Source organism: Sturnira hondurensis, unplaced genomic scaffold, assembly GCF_014824575.4.
Source record: "Sturnira hondurensis isolate 20B ecotype Veracruz unplaced genomic scaffold, ASM1482457v3 Scaffold0025379, whole genome shotgun sequence".
Classification (NCBI taxonomy): Eukaryota; Metazoa; Chordata; class Mammalia; order Chiroptera; family Phyllostomidae; genus Sturnira; species Sturnira hondurensis.
The window spans coordinates 1,539,243-1,558,738 of NW_028098010.1; the positions used below are offsets into that span (position 1 = coordinate 1,539,243).

At 36.2% G+C, this 19,496-nt stretch overlaps 1 protein-coding gene across 1 annotated transcript in view; it reads right to left on the reverse strand.

The window, feature by feature from the left end:
* Positions 1–19,496, reverse strand: part of TFEC (transcription factor EC) — a 153,257-nt gene that overhangs the window by 90,907 nt on the left and 42,854 nt on the right. Inside the window, exon 2 of the mRNA XM_037039555.1 lies at positions 381–632. Within this exon, the coding sequence (XP_036895450.1) occupies positions 381–632 (252 nt within the window). The remainder of the gene's footprint in view (positions 1–380; positions 633–19,496) is intronic.

A 19,496-nucleotide genomic window follows, 5' to 3' on the forward strand; every position in this document is an offset into this window, starting at 1 on the left:
TGTTCTATAAAATAATTTTTTTAATTATTATTTTTTATAACAAACATCTTTCCATGCCACACCTAAAAGCTAAATCTTAACATATATTACTGTTAGTGATTATTTTGTCTTATACTGATACATAACTGAAATAAGTATTGAAATGAATTTTTATATCTTATTATGTATAATTAATATGTATATAAATAATTATTACAAATTTTAAAAATTAAGGTATGTTAAATGAAATTAACATTAAATGAAATTTAATGAAATTTCATTTCTTTTGTTAAATGAAATTGTATTTGGATTTTTACTATAAAAATATCTACTTCAATTTCTTTGAATGCCTCTTTTTCAAAAACTCATTATATATTTTCATATGCAGCTATTAGACATACATGCCATTCCACATTGTCATCTTCTTTCCCAAGAGTTAGCAATTTGGTGAGTGGATCTCCAGCCAGGACAGTGTCACCTTTGGGAGATAAGTGTCCAGGATGTGCCACAAGCACACTTCTTTGTGTTGGAGGGTTGGACTGTTTAAAAGTCTGGTTGACAATCTGGTGGTCAAGGGTCATGAAGGGTTTTACTTGTTGTCTCTGGACTTGCTGTACCTGAGTCCTCCCAGGAGCTTCCAGATATTGGGCAACCTAAAAATAGAAACCAATATATTGCAAAATGTAGCATCATATTGTATTTTAAAATTCTGTTTTCAACAATTAAGACAATAATCACTATAACATATAGTTGCTCTCAAATGTATGATCTAAAGTTTACTAAAATATATTAAGTGCTAACCATGTTTTTTACCATGTAACCTCCAAAATTACATGCAACTAAAACAAAGTTTGGAATAAATATATTAGTGATACTTTTTTCAGGATCTAAAAAGGAAATACTGAAATAATACCAGGAAAGTTATAGCCAATTCATTATTATTAGTAATTTTTACATATTTTTAGATTCTTTTATATTACAAATCTAAATATTCTATGGGGTATAATCACAACTATCTTTTAGTCAAAAAATTTAAAAGTTATCCAGGAGGGAACAAAAAGAATATACATATTTTCTTTCTGGAAAAAGTCTAATCATTGCTAATATAATGGGAATGATTTGCACAACATTGGTGAAAGGTGAAACCGTGCAGCCAGGGAGAGTGGTCTGGGATGTACATGCATGAACAATAACAACTTCACTGTACTAATCAGTGGGGGCTGTACATACTGTTGAGTGAGCATGTGTACTGTGTGGCCATTGCATTCAAAATGACTGAGTGAGTAGAGCAACAAATCTGAATCAAATTTTGTGTTAAGCTTGAACATTCCTCTGCAGAAACTATTCAAATGATTCAGGAGGCCTCTGCTATGGGCAACTGGTGACTGGCAGCTTCATCATGACAACGTGCCTGCTCATGCATCATGTCTTGTGCAGAGTTTTTTGGTGGAACATCAAGTCATCCAGTTAACCCAGGCACCCCACAGCCCAGACCTGGTACTCTGTGACTTCTGACTTTTCCCAAAACTAAAATCACCTCTGAAAGAGAAAACCTTTCAGAGCATTGATGAGATTCAGGAAAATTATTATAAGGCAGCTGATGGCAATCGGGAGAACTGTGAGGTCCCAAAGTGCCTTCTTTAAAGAGGACTGAGGCATCATTGTTCTATGTACATTGTTTCTTATATCTTGTATCTTCTTCAGTAGATGTCTCTATTTTTCACATTACATGGCTGGATAGCTTCTAGATAGATCTCATATATATACACGAAGTATTACATGTGATTCTTTACAGGTGGTGAAAATCTAGGTGATTGTTTTCACTTTTCTACATTTTCCAAAGTATCTATACTAAGTTTATTTTAATATTTTAATAATATTATTGCTAAAACCTTCCATATTTCTTTTTTTTAATTTATTTTGTGTTATAACTTTTAAAGTACCATGTACTCCCCGTGCCCTGCTCTGCCACACAATCACCACATTGTTGTCTATGTCCATGAGTCCTTTTTCCTTTCTGCTTGATCCTTCCAATCCCAACACCCACCAAGAGCTATCAGCCTCTTCTCTGAGTCTGTCTCTATTTTGCTCCTTAGTTTAGCTTGTTCAATAGATTCCATCTACTAGTGAAATCATATAACAACAACATTTTGGCAGAGTCATCATGAATGGCAAAAAAGCATTCGGAAAAATAATGTAATCAACTAAACAATTGTCTGCTATTTTGAAACTCCTTTTTCAAAACATAGACTTAAAATGCTGGGAATCTTCAGTCTAGCTATCATAGTTAACAATATACCATTATTTATATGAAGACAATTATAAGCATTTTCAAGCTTTCCCTTTAAAAACATCTGAAAGTATTATTGTCTGCCAGTCCTGTTTATATCAACTATGCTGTGATGTGAATACATTTTCCTCAAGGGACCTATATATAAACCTATTTAATATTTTTCTCATGTTAAACAATAGTAAAGATTGCTGCACAGTGCCTATTTTTCTTATTCCCACTACATAAACTACTCTTTAAAGTCCTTAACATGCAATAGACCAGATAAATGGCATTTACAAAGTATTTTGCACTTAAATTAGCTGGTTTGGGGTATGATATTATAGCAGTTATTTTAGCTTAATTCTTCTATGCTGACAGTTTTATCATTATTTTAATTTTACTACTATAACATAAATTTTCAGTCATAAAAAATTAAGATTGGTAATAGATATTATATATATTATTAATTGTAGTGCTGTAAACTTCACAGTTATAAAATAACATTGCATTAAAATGCCATGGGTATTTCTAGGGTAGCTATTTCAATTAGCCTAAATTTTAATTAATACTTCTTAACCTATATACACTTAAAAACATACATTATACATACATTTTTATATTCACAAATCTGTATCATTTATACAATGTAAATGAATACTAAAATATATGTTGTATCTACAAATGGCAAGTATCTCTTATAAGAAAAGTATGTTAAGTTAGAATTTATAACATTAGTTAATACATTTTTCACTTTTCATCCACCAACTGTAAAAGCCTTCATTAGAGTACTTGTATTTTGTGTTAAATCAAGAGTACAAAAGAAGTTATAGATGTGATCCCAGGGCCTGAGAAGTTTTCCATCTATGGCAGTATTAATAACAACTACAGCAAAAGCAACAAACATGATAAAACTATGCAACAGGTACCAGACACTGTGCTGAACAATTTACCCACATTACTTCATTTTATCCTTGTTAAATCCTTAGGAGATGGGTATCACTAGTATATCCATTGCAGCACATAGATGAAGCCACTGAGACTTAGAGGTTAAGTGTCATGACAATTGTCACTCCTCAGTAGGGGTGAATCCAGAATACAGAGTCTGCCTTCCTAAACATTACACATACTGGCACAGTAATATATATATAACAAATTAAAAATTTGATTTCTTTCACAAAACAAGAGCTTAAAAAATAATTAGAAGAGAAAATGGTTATAAATCAGGTGTTGGAAGGAGATGGACCTATGCATGGAGACAAGGAGAAGGAAATCTCAAATGAAAAAAAATTAAAATGAGGACATTTTACTTTAATAAAAATAAGTGTCAAACAGTAAAAAGAAAGTTAAAAGGAAAGAGAGAAGATGGCAGCAATGTAGGTGGGAGCTGAGCCCACTTGCTCATGCATCCAACTGGGACACTTAGCAGAACTAAACAAATGGAGGCATACACCATGCTTGTGGATTGGAAGAACTAACATCATTAAAATGTCCATATTACTCAAAGCAATTTAGAGATTCCATGTAATTCCTATTAAAAATACCAATGACATATTTCACAGATATAGAACAAACATGTCAGAAATTTATATGGAACAAAAGAAGACCCCACATAAACACAGACATTTTTTTTAATTTAATTATTATTCAAGTACAGTTTTCCATCCCCCACTCCCATCCCAGCCCACCCCCCAGTGCTCCCCACCTCCCTCCCATTTCCACCCCCCGTAGTTGTTCTCCATGTTTCCTTTATACTAGTTTCTGTGAATTCTTCCCCCTTTCCCCTGAAATTCTCTCCCCTCTTCCCTCTGGTCCCTGTCAGCCTGTTCTGAATTTCAGTGTCTTTGATCATATTTTGCTTACTTGCTTGTTTTGTTGTTTAAGTTCCTGTTAAAGGTGAGATCATATGGTATTTGTCTTTCACTGCCTGGCTTATTTCACTCAGCATAATGTTTTCCAGTTCCATCCATGTTGTTGCAAAGGGTAGTAGCTCCTTCTTTCTTTCTGCTGCATAGAATTCCATTGTGTAAATGTACCATAGTTTTTTGATGTACCATTCATTTATCGATGGGCATCTAGGTTGCTTCCAACTCTTGGCTATTGTAAATTGTGCTGCTATGAACATTGGTGTGCATAGGTTATTTTGGATTGGTGTTTTAGGGTTCTTAGGATATAATCCCAGCAGTGGAATTGCTGGGTCAAGAGGCAGGTCCATTTTTAGTTTTCTAAGGAAATTCCATACTGTTTTCCATAGTGTTTGTACCAGTCTGCAATCCCACCAACAGTGAACTAGGGACCCCTTTTCCCCACAACCTCTCCAACACTTGTTTGTTGCTTTGTTTATGATAGCCATTCTGACTGGTAAACACAGAAATTTTGAGAAAGAAAAAAGTAGGAAGGATCACAATATCTTATATAAAACTATATTACAAGGCCTCTGTAATCAAAACAGTCTGGTACTGGCATAAGAACAGACATAGAAAAATGGAACAGAATAAAGAGCCAAGAAATAAACCCATGTCTCTAGGGTCAATTAATATTTGACAAAGGTGGCAGGAGCATAAAATGGAGTAAAAACAAGTGGTATTGAGAGTTCTGGACAGCTACATGCAAAAAAAAAAAAAAGAAATTCAACCAACAACTTGCACCATACACAAAAATAATATCAAGATGAATAAAAGACTTAAATATAAGTCATGACACCATAAAAGTCCTAGAGGAGAACACAGGCAAGAAAATCTAAGATATTCCATACAGCAATATTTTCACTGATATGTCCCATAGAACAAGGGACATACAGGAAAATAAACAAATGGGACTTCATCAAATTAAAAACCTTCTGCACAGCTAAAGAAAACATCAGCAAAATAAAAAGGGAATGAAACATATGGAAAAATTGTATTTGCCAGTAATACCTTGGACAAAGGTTTGATCACCAAAATACATAAAAAACTCACGACTCCATACCAGGAAGACAAATAATCCAATTAAATAATGGGCAAAGGGCGCTTGCTTGTGTGTCTCAGTGGATTGAGTACCTGCCTGTGACCCAAAGGGCCACCTGTTCAATTCCCAGTCAGGGCACATGTTTAGGTTATGGCCCAGGTCTCCAGTAGAGGGCACACAGGAGGCAATCACACATTGAAGTTTCTCTCCTTTCCTTTCCCCCACTTCCCTTCTTTATAAAAATAAATAAATAAAGTCATTTTTTAAAAATTGGCAAAGCACCTGGACAGATACTTCTCCAAGAAGGACACACAGAGTGCCCATAGATGAATGAAAGGATGCTCAGCATCAGTAGTCATCAGAGAGATAAAAATTAAAACAACAATGAGATATCACTTCACACCAGTCAGAATGGCCATTATAAACAAATTAACAAACAACATGGCAAGGTTGTAGAGAAAAGGGAACCCTAGTGTCTGCAGACTGGTGTAGCCACTCTGGAAAACAATATGGAATTTCCTCAAAAAGCTAAAAATGGAATTGCCTTTTGACCCAGCAATTCCACTGCTGGGTTATACCCTAAGAATCCTAAACCACCAATTCAAAAGAACCTATGCACCCCATTGTTCATAGCAGTGTTATTTACAATAGCCAAGTGTTGGAAACAGCCTGAGCGCCCATCAGTAAATGAATGGATCAAAAAACTATGGTACATTTACACAATGGAATACTACACAGTAGAAAGAAAGAAGGAGCTCCTACCCTTCATGACAGCATGGATGCAAACATACAGCGTTATGCTAAGTGAACTAAACCAGGTGGTGAAAGACAAATGCCATATGATCTGATCTATAAGTGGAACCTAATGAACAAAATAAACAAATGAGCAAAACAGAATTAGAGACATGGAAATAAAAAACAAGTAATCGGATAGTAACCAGAGGGGAGGGGGGAGAGATGTTTTGGGGAAAGTAGGGGAAGGATCATCAAGAAACATGTATGAAAGGCCCATGGACAGACACCAGCAGGTGGGTAGAGGATTGAATGTGGGAGATAGGGATGGGTAGGGAAGGGGGAGTAATGGAAAGAAAATGGAGACAACTGTAATTGAACAACAATAATAAAAGTTTAAAAAATATTATCTAATTGAGTTTGGCTAACAAAAGATAAAAAAAGAAAGAAGACAAAAAGTTGGGAGACAGAGTTAGTGACAGAGTTAGTTATGAAAAGGAACTTACACAAATACCTTCTTTTCTCATAGGAAGACTACCATCACCTCTTTAAATCACTCTATACAGAAACAAACTGAAATATAAGCCAAAACCAGCTCTAATTCTACCTAAATTATTGGTTATTTATAGGGAATCCCAAATGTTTAGCAGGCAAAGGTAAAGAGTGTCTTGGGCCCAACCTATATAGCACCTGGAAACTAAACAAAAAGAGTCTAAAAGCTTAGTGAAACAGAGAAAAAAAAATCAATGGAATGTATTTAAACTACTCCCCAGAAAAACTTCTGTTCTTTTCCAATCATGAACCAATATCAGAAAAATGAGACAACTAAGTGTAAATATCACTTAAAATCATATGCAGCCAATTTTAAAATACTTTTAAATTGTCTGATATTTAAAGATGCATTCATAAAATTATTCATTGCATTTGTTTACTGAAGGACCTAGTATTTGGTTGGATAAATTAAATGAAATTGAAGGCTGTTATTGTTCATTTAGTCACTTATATAAGAAATATGTTTTGAGTGCCCAGCATTTTTGCAGAGCGATACACTTAACATAGAAAGGAGAAAAGTGTAATGTATGGTTTCAGAGAACTTGCGGTGTTGTCATAGTCTAGACATGGAAGAAACTTATGTGATTTCCAAGAGCGAGCACTATGTTTATCTTGCTGGCTGCTATACTGCCATTATTTTCTATGCATACCCCAGATAATGGTACAGAGAACGCTTTTTAAAATATGTATCTAAGCCCTGTTTGGGTAGTTCAGTTGGTTAGAGCGTTGTCCAGAGACACTAAGGTTGCAAGTTCAATCCCCCTGCAGTCAGGGCACATACAAGAATCAATCAATGAATGCATAAATAAGTGGAACAACAAATCTCTCTCTCTCTCTCTCTCCTCTCCTCGCCTCTCCTTTCCACTCTCTGTAAAATCAATACATAAACATTTTTAAATATGCGTCTGTATATATTCAATGAATGATTGAATGAATGAGTCATCAAAGTACAGACTGACTATAGTGACCACAAAGTGCTTTGGGAATCTACAAGAGAAACAGATGACTGTAATAAAAAATATCAGTCTTAACCTAGAAGACTGAAGCAGTACTTCCAGAACTCTGAATTATGTCTCAACATTATCACTCTGCTACTGGAAACTAAATATAATGGTGGTCAATTGAAGTCCAAGATTTTTTCTAGGTGAATATGGTGAGAGTTATTTTACCAGAAAATGTAGGTAGAAAATTTAATTTATAATTGTGTATACAATTTACCCATGAGCATCCTGTCAGCCAAAGAAAAAAATTTTTTNTCTACAAGAGAAACAGATGACTGTAATAAAAAATATCAGTCTTAACCTAGAAGACTGAAGCAGTACTTCCAGAACTCTGAATTATGTCTCAACATTATCACTCTGCTACTGGAAACTAAATATAATGGTGGTCAATTGAAGTCCAAGATTTTTTCTAGGTGCAGAAATCTGTTTTATTTCACTTGAAATAATTTATTTTTAGTCTCCCTATTTTCTGAAACATTGTAAATAAATAAGAAGGGTGAATATGGTGAGAGTTATTTTACCAGAAAATGTAGGTAGAAAATTTAATTTATAACTGTGTATACAATTTACCCATGAGCATCCTGTCAGCCAAAGAAAAAAATTTTTTAAATTATTAGGTTAGAACTTGTGAAATGGCAGATATTTGGCCATTTTTGATCCACATATCAGTTCCATCTGATTCAATCTAATATATATCTTACTGATGATTTATTATACCAGTTCTAAGGAGAGAAAAATATTTTTAAGGATAGTATCAGAATTTATGAACTAGGTGTTTTAATGTTTTCAATGACATAGGAACAAAATTTCAACAACTTTTACAAATATGCAATGACATTCTTCATGTGCCCATATTTTTAAATATAAAAATATACATTCATTGTCATAAGTTAGGTGATCTAGGAAATGTACTCTGACTTTATTAGCAGGTACTGGTGCTGTCAGAACCCGAGCCACAGTAGGATGAAGAAAGAAAGATTACACAGGCAAAGGCAAGGGTGGTTCAGTCATGAAGAGGATAATCTAGGCCATGCACTATAACATCCATTATATTTACTCTTGATCAAAGGCCCAAAGAATAATGTAAGTCAGCTCAAGTAAAAAGTCTAAATACATAATTTGGTTCTGGTCTGACTGATTCTTTGATAGTACTTACACAGGCAGAGACAGCAGTGTTTTCCAAGCCAAATTATTATGCAGATTCTGTATTTGTATATACAAACCCAAGAGATCACCTGGTTAGACCATTACCTCATTATCAATTGTCTCAAACTAGACTTTAGAGAAAATCACATCTTTTTAACTTAAAGATCCATTATTTTAAGTTACAAAAATAAAAAACTGAGCTTAAAAAGTTTAATTTTTTATGCACTGGCTAGTATGGCTCAGTAGATTCAGTGCCAGCCTGTGAACTGAAAAACTGCAGATTCAATTCCTAGGTAGAGCACATGCCTGGGTTTTGGGCCAGATCCCCAGCTGGGGGTGGGTAAGAGGCAACTGATCAATGTTTCTCTTGCATATCAACTTCTCTCCCTCTCTTCCTCTTTCTCTAAAAATAAATTTTAAAAATCCTTTTTTATTTATTGTTTAAATATATTTTATTGATTATGCTATTATATTTGTCCCATTCCCCCACTTTATTTCCCTCTGTCCCTGCATCCTCCCTCCCACCTGCAATTCCTTCCCCTTAGTTCATATCCATGGGTCATACATACAAGTTCTTTGGCTTCTACATTTCATACACTATTCTTGACCTCCCCCTGTCTATTTTGTAGTTACTATTTATGATTCTTATTTCCTGTATCTTTTCCCCCATTCTTGTTCCACCTGCTCCATGCTGATAGCCTCCATGTGATCTCCATTTCTGTGATTCTGTTCCTGTTCTAGTTGTTTGCTTAGTTTTTTTGTTTTTTGTAGGTTCAGTTGTTGATAGTTGTGAGTTTGCTGTCATTGTACTGTTCATAGTTTTTTATCTTCTTTTCCTTAGATAACTTCATTTAATATTTCATATTATAAGGGCTTGGTGATGATGAACTCCTTTAATTTGATGTTATTTAGGAAGTACTTTATCTGCCCTTCCATTCTAAATGATAGCAGTTCTGGGTAGACTAATCTTGGCTGTAGGTCTTTGCCTTTCATGACTTGGAACACTTCTTTCCAGCCCCTTGTTGTTTGTAAAGTTTCTTTTGAGAAATCAGCTGATAGCCTTTGGGGAACTTCTTTGTAGGTAACTGTGTCCTTTTCTCTTGCTGCTTTTAAGATTCTCTCCTTCTTTAATCTTGGGTAATGTAATTATTTTATGCCTTGGTGTGTTTGTCTTTGGGTCTAACTTCTTTGGGACTCTCTGAGCTTCCTGGACTTCCTGGAAGTCTATTTCCTTTGCCAGTTTGTTCAAATGTTTATTTTGAACAAACATTATTTTTCAAATAAATTTTCAATTTCTTACTCTTCTTTTTCTCCTTCTGGCACCCTTATGATTCAGATTTTGAATCATTTAAAGTTTTCCTGAAAGTTCCTAATCCTCTCCTCATATTTTTAAATGCTTATTTCTTCATTCTATTCTGGTTGAATATTTAGCTCCTCCTTATGCTCCAAACCATTGATTTGAGTCCTACTTTTCTTTCCTTTGCTTTTGGTTACCTATGCACTTTTCTTTAATGCACTTTTCATAGCCTTCACTCTTCTATTTTGCATCCATACTCAACCATTTCTGTGAGCATCCTGATTATAAGTATTTTGAATTGTGCATCTGATAGACTGACTATCTCTCCATTGCTTAGTTGTATTTTTTTCTGGAACTTTGATCTGTTCTTTTATTTGGGCCATTTTTTTGTCTCAGTATGCCTATTACATAGTAAGCAGTGGAGCCTTAGATATTCACCAGGGCTGGGCAACCTATGTCACGGCACTGTGGTGATGTATATGGGGGAGGGATCTAAAAGAAAACAATGAAGCTAGCTGGACTCTCTGCTAGCTTTCAATCACTTCCTCTGCTACCCACAAGCAAATTGGGCCCTTCTGTTGCTGATTCCTGGGTGGATGAGTTTGTGTAGGTTCTAGTACTCTGTGGATCTCTCCAATGAACTTTCCTGTGAGGCTGGGAATTTCTCCCCCAACCACAACTGCCACAGGCTTTTTCAGTCAGAGGTTTGAGGTTTTATTTCCCCACAATAGAACCCTGGATTGTGCAGTCTGTTTCGCCCCCCAGCTGTTCCTCCTGGTTTATCCGAATAAAAACATGGGACCTCCCACTCCACCAGCCGCCTCCACCTTGCCACAAATCCTCTCCACCTGGGATGCCCATATGCACCCATCCTATTGGCCTGGGTGAATATTTCTTCTTTACTCCTTGGTTGTCAGATTTCCCTATGGTTTGATTTTCTGGCAGTTCTGGTTCCTTTTTGTTTTTAAATTTGTTGTTGTCCTTCTTTTGGTTGTCCTACCTATATCTCTATCTTAAAACCCCTTTTTAAAAAGTGTTTTTAAAAACTATGAAGGAGAGAAATATCAATGTTTGGTTGCCTCTCCTGAGTCCCCTGCTGGGAACTGGCCTGCAACCCAGGCATGTGCCCTGACTGAGAATCAATCACGATCGTGTGGTTTGCAGGCCTGTGCTCAATCCACTGGGCTACACCAGCCAGGGCAGAGATTTTGATTTTTTAAAAATTAGAAATACAGTTGTAGATACCAGAGGCAGAAGGAGGTGCGGGCAGATTTAAGATGATAAACAGGGTCAAATATATGGTAACAGAAGAGGATTAATGTAATATACAAATTATATATTGTAATATTGTATATCTGAACTGTACACAATCTTCTTAATCAATGTTACCCTAATAAATTTAATAAAAAAGAAATATATGTATTGGTGAGCTATTAAAATGCTTAGATCCTTTAATAAGAGAACTGAGACAATGGGTTCCACTTCTCAATGCTTAACAGGTAATCTAAAGTACTTTTTAAAAAAAAATTAGAATCACACAAACTCCTGCAAGTATCAAGTGCTAAAGAAAAGGAGTTGGTCAGGAAGAAAAATATCATTTTCAAGAGTACAGAAAACATAATCATTGGAAAATCACAATCACAAATACAAAATGTACGTATGGTGGTTTTTATTGTTTTCATTTTTCTATTCTTGGTTTTGGACTAGACTAGATATAGGAATTCTGCCTTTTGAGATATTTGATGGAGCTCCATGAGAAAGCAGCATCATACTACAGAGAAAAGTCAGATCTCATTCTCTGACAATAGCAGTTGAAGCAACAGAATACAACTTAGAGTAACAGATATTTGATGATGTTTTTTAATCCTAGAGTTTAGATCAGTCTTAGAAATTTTCTACTCTATAAAATGGCCAATATTTAATTAGAAGTTAATTCATACTAACAAAATATTATGTGGTCCTATTTGCATTTGGATTTAAAATTTCCTGTTAGGTAAAAGAGTTGAGGAGTAATGTGCACCAGCCAAGCAGTGCTAACTAGAAAGACCTCAAAGTGTTCATGTGGAATGATTTTCACATAGTGGTTTTCAAATTATGCTCCTAGATTCATGAACTCATTCCTCCAATTTACTTTATGGTGTTCTACATTTTAATCTTCTCATATAATTCTTACATGGGTTTCAGATCCCATCCATTGGATAACAACAGGAAGAAAGTACATTGTACAAGAAAATTTTCAAGACAAATAGATAATTGTACTTAAAATAAAAACTTGCAGGACTCCACCAAACCTGTGATTCTCCATGTATAAGGTTGTACATATCATATTTAAAATTTTTATTACATCTCCTTAAATATTGTTATACATTAATGTTTATGCAGGCTCGTACATATTTTTGTCTTCTTTTAAAATGTTATCTTCTGCTAAAGAAAGTGTAAGATTATGGTAAAGCTCTCAGGTAATTCTTTCAATATTCACTCAGTAAACAATTAATAATAGTTTGCTCTTTCTTAAAGCCAGTTCTAAGGGAAATTCATTTCTTTCCAGAAAGCCAGTGTGTGACCCATGTGTCACCATCCACCTGAAGGACATTCATCTAAACTGAGGGCACAGAACCTGGGAGGAGATGAGACAACCTCTCGTACTAACCTTTTGAAACTCAAAACTAAAAAGCAATGGCGAACATCACATAAGCAATAAAAAGACCCTATTGTCAATTTCATTTAATCATTGTTCAAGTACAGTTTTCTGCATTTAACTCCCATCCAAGCTCACCCCCCCTACCCAGTGCTCCCCACCTCCCTCCCACTTCCAGTCCCCTTAGTTGTCCATGTGACCTTTATACTTGTTCCTGGAAACCCTTCCCACCTTCGCCTGAAATTCCCTCCCCTCTCTTCTCTGGTCACTGTCTGCCCGTTCTCTATTTGAGTGTCTTTGGTTATATTCTGCTCCTTTGTTTGTTTTGTTGTTTAGGTTCCTGTTAAAGGTGAGATCATATGGTATTTATCTTTCACCGCCTGGCTTATTTCACTCAGCATAATGCTTTCCAGTTCCATCTAAGCGTTCCAAAAGGTAATAGCTCCTTCTTTCTTTCTGCTGCATAGAATTCCATTGTGTAAATGTACCATAGTTTTTTGATCCATTCATTTACTGATGGGCACCTAGGTTGCTTCTAGCTCTTGGCTATTGTAAATTTTGCTTCTATGAACATTGGTGTGCATAGGTTCTTTTGGACTGGTATTCCAATACTCCTAAAAGTGGAATTGCTGGGTCAAAAGGCAGATCCATTCTTAGTTTTCTGAGCAAATTCCATACTGTTTTAGATAGTGGTTGTACCAGTCTGCAATCTCACCAACAGTGAACTAGGGTCCCCTTTTCCCCACAACCTCTCCAGCACTTGTTGTTTGTTTCTTTGTTTATGATGGCCATTCTGACCAATGTAATGTGGTATCTCATTGTGGTTTTAATTTGCATCTCTCTGATAGCTAGTGATATTGAGCATCTTTTCATGTGTCTCTGGATCCTCTATATGTCCTCCTTGGAGAAGTGTCTCTTCAAGTCCTTTCTCCATTTTTTAATTGGGTTGCTTGTCTGAGAGTGGAGTCGTCTGAGTTCTTTGAATATTTTGGAGACTAAACCTTTGTCTGAGGTATCATTGGCAAATATGTTTTCCCAAACAGTTGGTTTTCTTTTGATTTTAATACTGTTTTCTTTAGGCATGCAGAAGCTTTTTCTTTTGATGAGATCTCATTTGTTTATTCTTTCCTTAATGTCCCTTGCTCTAGGGGACATATCAATAAACATGTTGCTGTGTGAAATATTTGAGATTTTCCTGCCAATATTCTCCTCTAAGACTTTAATGGTGTCATGGCTTATATTTAAGTATTTTATTCATCTTGAATTATTTTGGTATACAGTATAAGTTGGTGCTCAAGTTTCATTTTTCTGCATGTAGCTGTCCAGTTCTCCCAACACCATTTGTTGAAGAGGCAATTTTTAGTCCATTTTAGGTTACTGCCCCCTTTGCTGAATATTAATTGCCCATAGAGACTTTGGTTTCTTTCTCGGCTCTTTGTTCTTCTTCATTGGTCTATGTACCTGTTTTTATGCCAGTATCAGGCTGTTTTGATTACAGTGGCCTTGTAATACAGTTTGATATCAGATATTGTGATCCCTCCTACTTTGTTCCTCTTTCTCAAAATTGCAGCTCCTATATGGAGTCATTTATGGTTCCATATAAATTTTTGAAGTGTTTGTTCTATGTTTGTGAAATATGCCATTGGTACATTAATGGGTATTGTATTGAATCTGTAAATTACTTTGGGTAGTATGGACATTTTGATTGTTAATTTTTCTAATCCATGAACATGGTATATGTTTCCATTTCTTTGTGTCTTCCTTGATTTCTTTCTTCAGTGTTGTATAGTTTTCTGTATACAGGTCTTTAACCTCCTTAGTTAGGTTTATTCCTAGGTATTTTATTTTTCTTTTTGCTATATTAAATGGGATTTTTCTTCATTTCTGCCTCTGCTGTTTCATTGTTGGTATACAAAAATGCCTTTGATTTCTGGATATTTACTTTGTATCCTGCTGTTTTGCCAAATTCATTTATTAGGTCGAATAGTTTTGGGGTAGAGTCCATAGGATTTTCCATGTACACTATCATGTCATCTGCAAACAATGACAGTTTTCTTTCCTACTTTTCAATTTGGATGCCTTTTGTTTCCTTTTCTTGTCTGATCACTGTGGCTAAAACTTCCAGTACTATACTGAATACAAGTGGTGAAAGTGGACAACTTTGTCTTGTTCCTGATCTTAGTGGAAAAGATTTTAGTTTTTGCCCATTGAGTATGATGTTGGCTGTAGATCTCACTCATATGGCCCTTATTATATTGAGGAATGCTCCCTCTATTCACACTTTGCTGAGTGTTTTTATCATAAATGGGTGTTTACCTTATCAAAAGCTTTTCCCATGTCTATTGATATGATCATGTGATTTTGTCCTTGCTTTTGTTTATATGATGTATTACATTTACTGATTAGTGAATACTGAGCCATCCTTGCGTCCCTAGGATGAATCTTGTTTGGTCATGGTATATGATCTTTTTAATGTATTGTTGAATTTGATTTGCCAATATTTTGTTGAGGATTTTAGCATCTATGTTCATCAGCAATATTAGCCTGAAGTTTTCTTTCTTTGTTGTGTCTTAATTTGGTTTTGGAATTAAGATGATGGTGGCTTCATAAAAAGAGTTTGGGGCTCTTCCATCCTTTTAGATTTTTTGGAATATTCTGTGAAGAATAGGGGTTAGCTCTTCCTTCAAAGCTTTGTAGAATTCTCCTGTGAAACCATCTGGTCCAGGGCTTTTGTGTGATGGGAGTTTTTTGATTACTGCTTCAATTTCATCTGCTGTTATTTATCTGTTCAGGCTTTGTGCTACTTCTTCATTGAGTTTTAGAAGATTATATTTTTCTAGAAATTTGTCCATTTCACCTAGGTTTTCAAATTTCTTGGCATACAGTTCTTCATAGTAATTTCTTACAATTCCTTGTATTTCCGTGCTGTCAGTTGTAATCTTTCCTCTTTCATTTCTGATTGTGTTTATTTGGGTCCTCTCTCTTCTTCTCTTGATGAGCCCACTTAAAGGCTTGTCGATTTTGTTTATCTTCAAAAAACCAGCTCCTGGATTCATTGATCCTTAGAATTGAGATTTTAGTCTCCATGTCATTTAATTGTGCTCTAATCTTGGTTATTTCCTTCCTTCTACTTGCTCTGGGCTGTCTTTGTAGTTGTTCCTGGCATTCTTGTAGGCATAGGGTTATGTTGTTTTGTTTGAAATGTTTCTAGCTTTTATAGGTAAGCCTGTATTGCTCTGAACTTCCCTTTCAGGACTGCCTTCACTGTGTCCCATAAGTTTTGGGTTGCTGTGCATCCATTTTCATTTGTTTCCAGAAACATTTTGATTTCTTCCCTAATTTCATTCTTGACCCATTCGTTGTTTAATAGCATGCCATTCAATCTCCATGATTTTGAGTGTGTTGGGTCTTTTCCCTTGGAGTTGGTTTCTAGTTTCAGTTCCTTGTGATCAGAAAAAATGCTTGGTATGATTTCAATTTCCTTAAATTTTTTGAGGCTTGTTTTGTGACCTATCATATGGTCTATCTTTGAAAATGTTGCATGTACATTTGAAAAGAATGCGTATTTAGCTTCTTTGGGATGGAGAGCTCTGTATATGTCATCTAGGGAGTTCCTTCTAGGGCTTTGTTCAATGCCATAATTCATTAAAATTTTGTTTGGAAGATCTGTTCATTTTTTACAGTGGGGTGTTAAAATCCCCTAGTATAATTTTGTTGCTGTCAATATCTTTCTTGAAGTCCTCTAACATTTTCTTTATATATATGGGTACTCCTATGTTGGGTGCATATGTATTTATGATGTTAATGTCTTCTTGGCAGATTCTTCCCTAGAGTATTAGGAAGTGACCTTCTGGGTGTCTCTTTATGGCCCTTTTTTTTTTGAAGTCTATTTTGTCTGATATGAGAATTGCTACCCCGGCTTTTTTTTTCTTGACCATTTGCTTGGAAAATTTGTTTCCAGCCTTTCACTTTTAGTCTGTGATGGTCTTTTGACCTGAGGTGGTCTCTTGTAGGCAGCATATGTGTAGGTCATGCTTTCTTATCCATTAAGCTATTCTATGTCTTTTAATTGGAGCATTTAATCCATTTACATTTAAGGTTATTATTGAAAGGTACTTATTCATTGCCATTTTTGTACCTGTGTCCCTCTCTGTCTCTCTCTTTTCCTTCCTTTCCTTAAAGCAATCCTTTTAGTAATTCTTGCATAGCTGGTTTGGTTTAGGCATATTCTTTTAGACTTCTTTTGTCTTGGAAGCTCTTTATTTGGCCTTCTATCTTGATTGAGAGCCTTGCTGGGTAAAGTAGCCTTGGTTGTAGGCCTCTGGTTCTCATGACTTGAAATATTTCTTGCCATTCTCTTCTTGCTTAGAGTGTTTCCATTGAGAAGTCAGCAGCTAGCCTTATTTGGGCTCCCTTTTATGTTACTTCCTTTTTCTCCCTTGCTGCCTTTAAGAGTCTCTCTTTACATTGGAATTTTGCCACTTTAATGATGATGTATCTTGAAGTGGGCCTCTTTGGGTTCCTCTTGATTGGGCCTCTCTGTGATTCCTGGATTTGTGTGACTTTTTCTGTCATCAAATTAGGGAAGTTTTCCCTTATTACATTTTCAAATAGGTTTTCTAGCTCTTGTTCTTCTTCTTCTCCTCTGGCATTCCTATTATTTGAATATTATTTAGTTTCACATTGTCTTGCATTTCTCTTAATCTTGCTTCATTCTTTCTGAGCCTCTTTTCTTTTTCTTGCTCTTTCTGTGAGTTTTTTTCTTTTTTATTTTCCAATTCACTGATCCTATCTATTGCTTCATGGATCCTGCTTTTGATTCCTTCTACTGTGTTGTTTAGTTCAGAAATTGTATTCTTCATTTTCTCTTGGCCCTTGCTGATAGGTTCTATTTTATTTTTTATGTTGGTATAGTCTGCAGTGAATTCACTGTAGCTCCCCTCTAGTTTCTGGTAGCTGGTTGTGAGCTCTTTGAATTTCCTGATAACCAGTGCTTTGAATTCAATATTTGATAGTTGACTTGCTTCTATTTCATCTAACATTCTTTCTGAGGCTTCCTCTTTTTCCTTTCATTTGGTGATTGTTTCTTTGTCTTTCCATTGTTTGTGAGACTCTTCTTGTTAGCCTCAGCTTCTTAAATTGATCTGTTCTGACTTCCTGGGTTTATGGTGTGAACTTCTGTGTGAACTTCACAGGTAGAATACCTGTGAAATTCAATGGTGCAGTCTCCTTCAGGTATCCTGGTATTCTCCACTTCCACCTACTTTTTGTGTGTGTGTATGTGATTGGTTGGAGGGGGAGGCAAAATGGTTTATGACAGCAGGAGAGTATTTTATGATATTTACAGTCACAGCCGGTAGAGAAGAGATAGAAGATCTTTAGGCTATATATGGTGTTAACCATAATCTTTAACACAACTTGCCACTTTTAAGAAAGGATGAACAAAAGATAAGTCTCTTGTTGGGGAAGGAAGGCTTGTGAGTTAGACTATATCTAACTATATCTAAAGCAGTGATGTTGCAGGAGGTTGGATTCTGGGGTACGGTGAGAGTAAAGTATAGTAAATAGGTGTAGTGTGTGAGCAAATAGAGTTAATCACTACCATAATAGTGTTCAGGAAAATGTGAAGTGGGCTGAGATCCAGGAGATGTGTTGTGAAGTATTTACAGTTGTATGGAACAGCTATTATTTACAATAATATTAAAGCAACAATCATATGGCTGACTCTGTGTGATCTGGATAACATGAATAGGGCCTATAGAACTCTGGGTAGTGTGCTAAACCAAAACAAGTGGCATGAAGTATAGAAAATTAGCAATACACCATGGAGGAGAGAATGGGGGAAACATGTTAAATGATACAATATAACCAGCCAAGGCCATGAAGCCTATGCAGAAAGAGGAGGAACACAAAGATACTATTAAAATAAAAAAGAAGTGAGAATATTGAAAAAATAATCATACAAATATGCAGCAACTTGTGGCTTCTCAGCTATAGCAAAGTGGAATTTGTCTTTGTTTCTACTGTTGGGATGCCCCCTCTTTGTGTCCAACTCTGGTCTTTTTGCAGTTCCAAGTTGTTTGTGTCTCTTGTGAGTAAACAAAAAAAAGGCAGGAGAAGGGAGGAAAAAGTGATCAGTTTTGAAAGAAAGGAAGAAGGAATAAAACAAGAATGAAGAAAAGAGAGGGGGGAAGTATTGAAAGATAAAACAATAATAAAACGTAAAATATTAAGGATTGCTTAAAATAAAAACACACCTCTCTTTTTGGTTTAAAACTGGCCAAACCGGTTTTTCTGGCTGCAGCAGGTTGAGGGTCAATTGGTGTGTTCTTTCTGTGAGTGGCCTCCCAAGAGCTAACCTGGTACTCCCAAGCACCCCTTGAAGGGGATCTAGGTCCTTTTCAGAGCTCTTTTCACGGGGGTCCTCGCTATGGGGTGGGGTGCCTGGGTCCCGCGTGATCTGGCATGGACAATTCCCAGTTCTGTGGGGGAACTCAAGGGCTTCCGCCCAACCTCTGGATCACTGCCAGGCTGAGTAGGGAGCAGGCCACGCTGCTGTCACAGGAGAATCCTTCAGTTTACTTTCCAAAAAATTTCTTATTAAAAAAGCCTGCCTGTCAGCCTAATCCCCCAGCCAGACTGGTGACGATCAGAGTCAGAGCCCAACACTATGCTTCTCAATTCTCCTGAGCTGGTGACCACAGAGTCCTTAGTACCCTCTCTGTAAACTAAAGCAAACAGGTCCCTCCTGGTGTTGCCCAACCTTGCTTGGCCAGGGAGGGATGGAGCTGATGACCCAGCTCTCTCCCAAAGACCCTACCACGGACTCTTGGCAGGTCCAGGGCTCCCGAAGAGTCTGTGGTAGACGCACAGGGCACTGAGCACTGGGCACTGGCCAAAGCCACTGCTGCTCCTGTCTTTGCTCTGGTCCCTGAG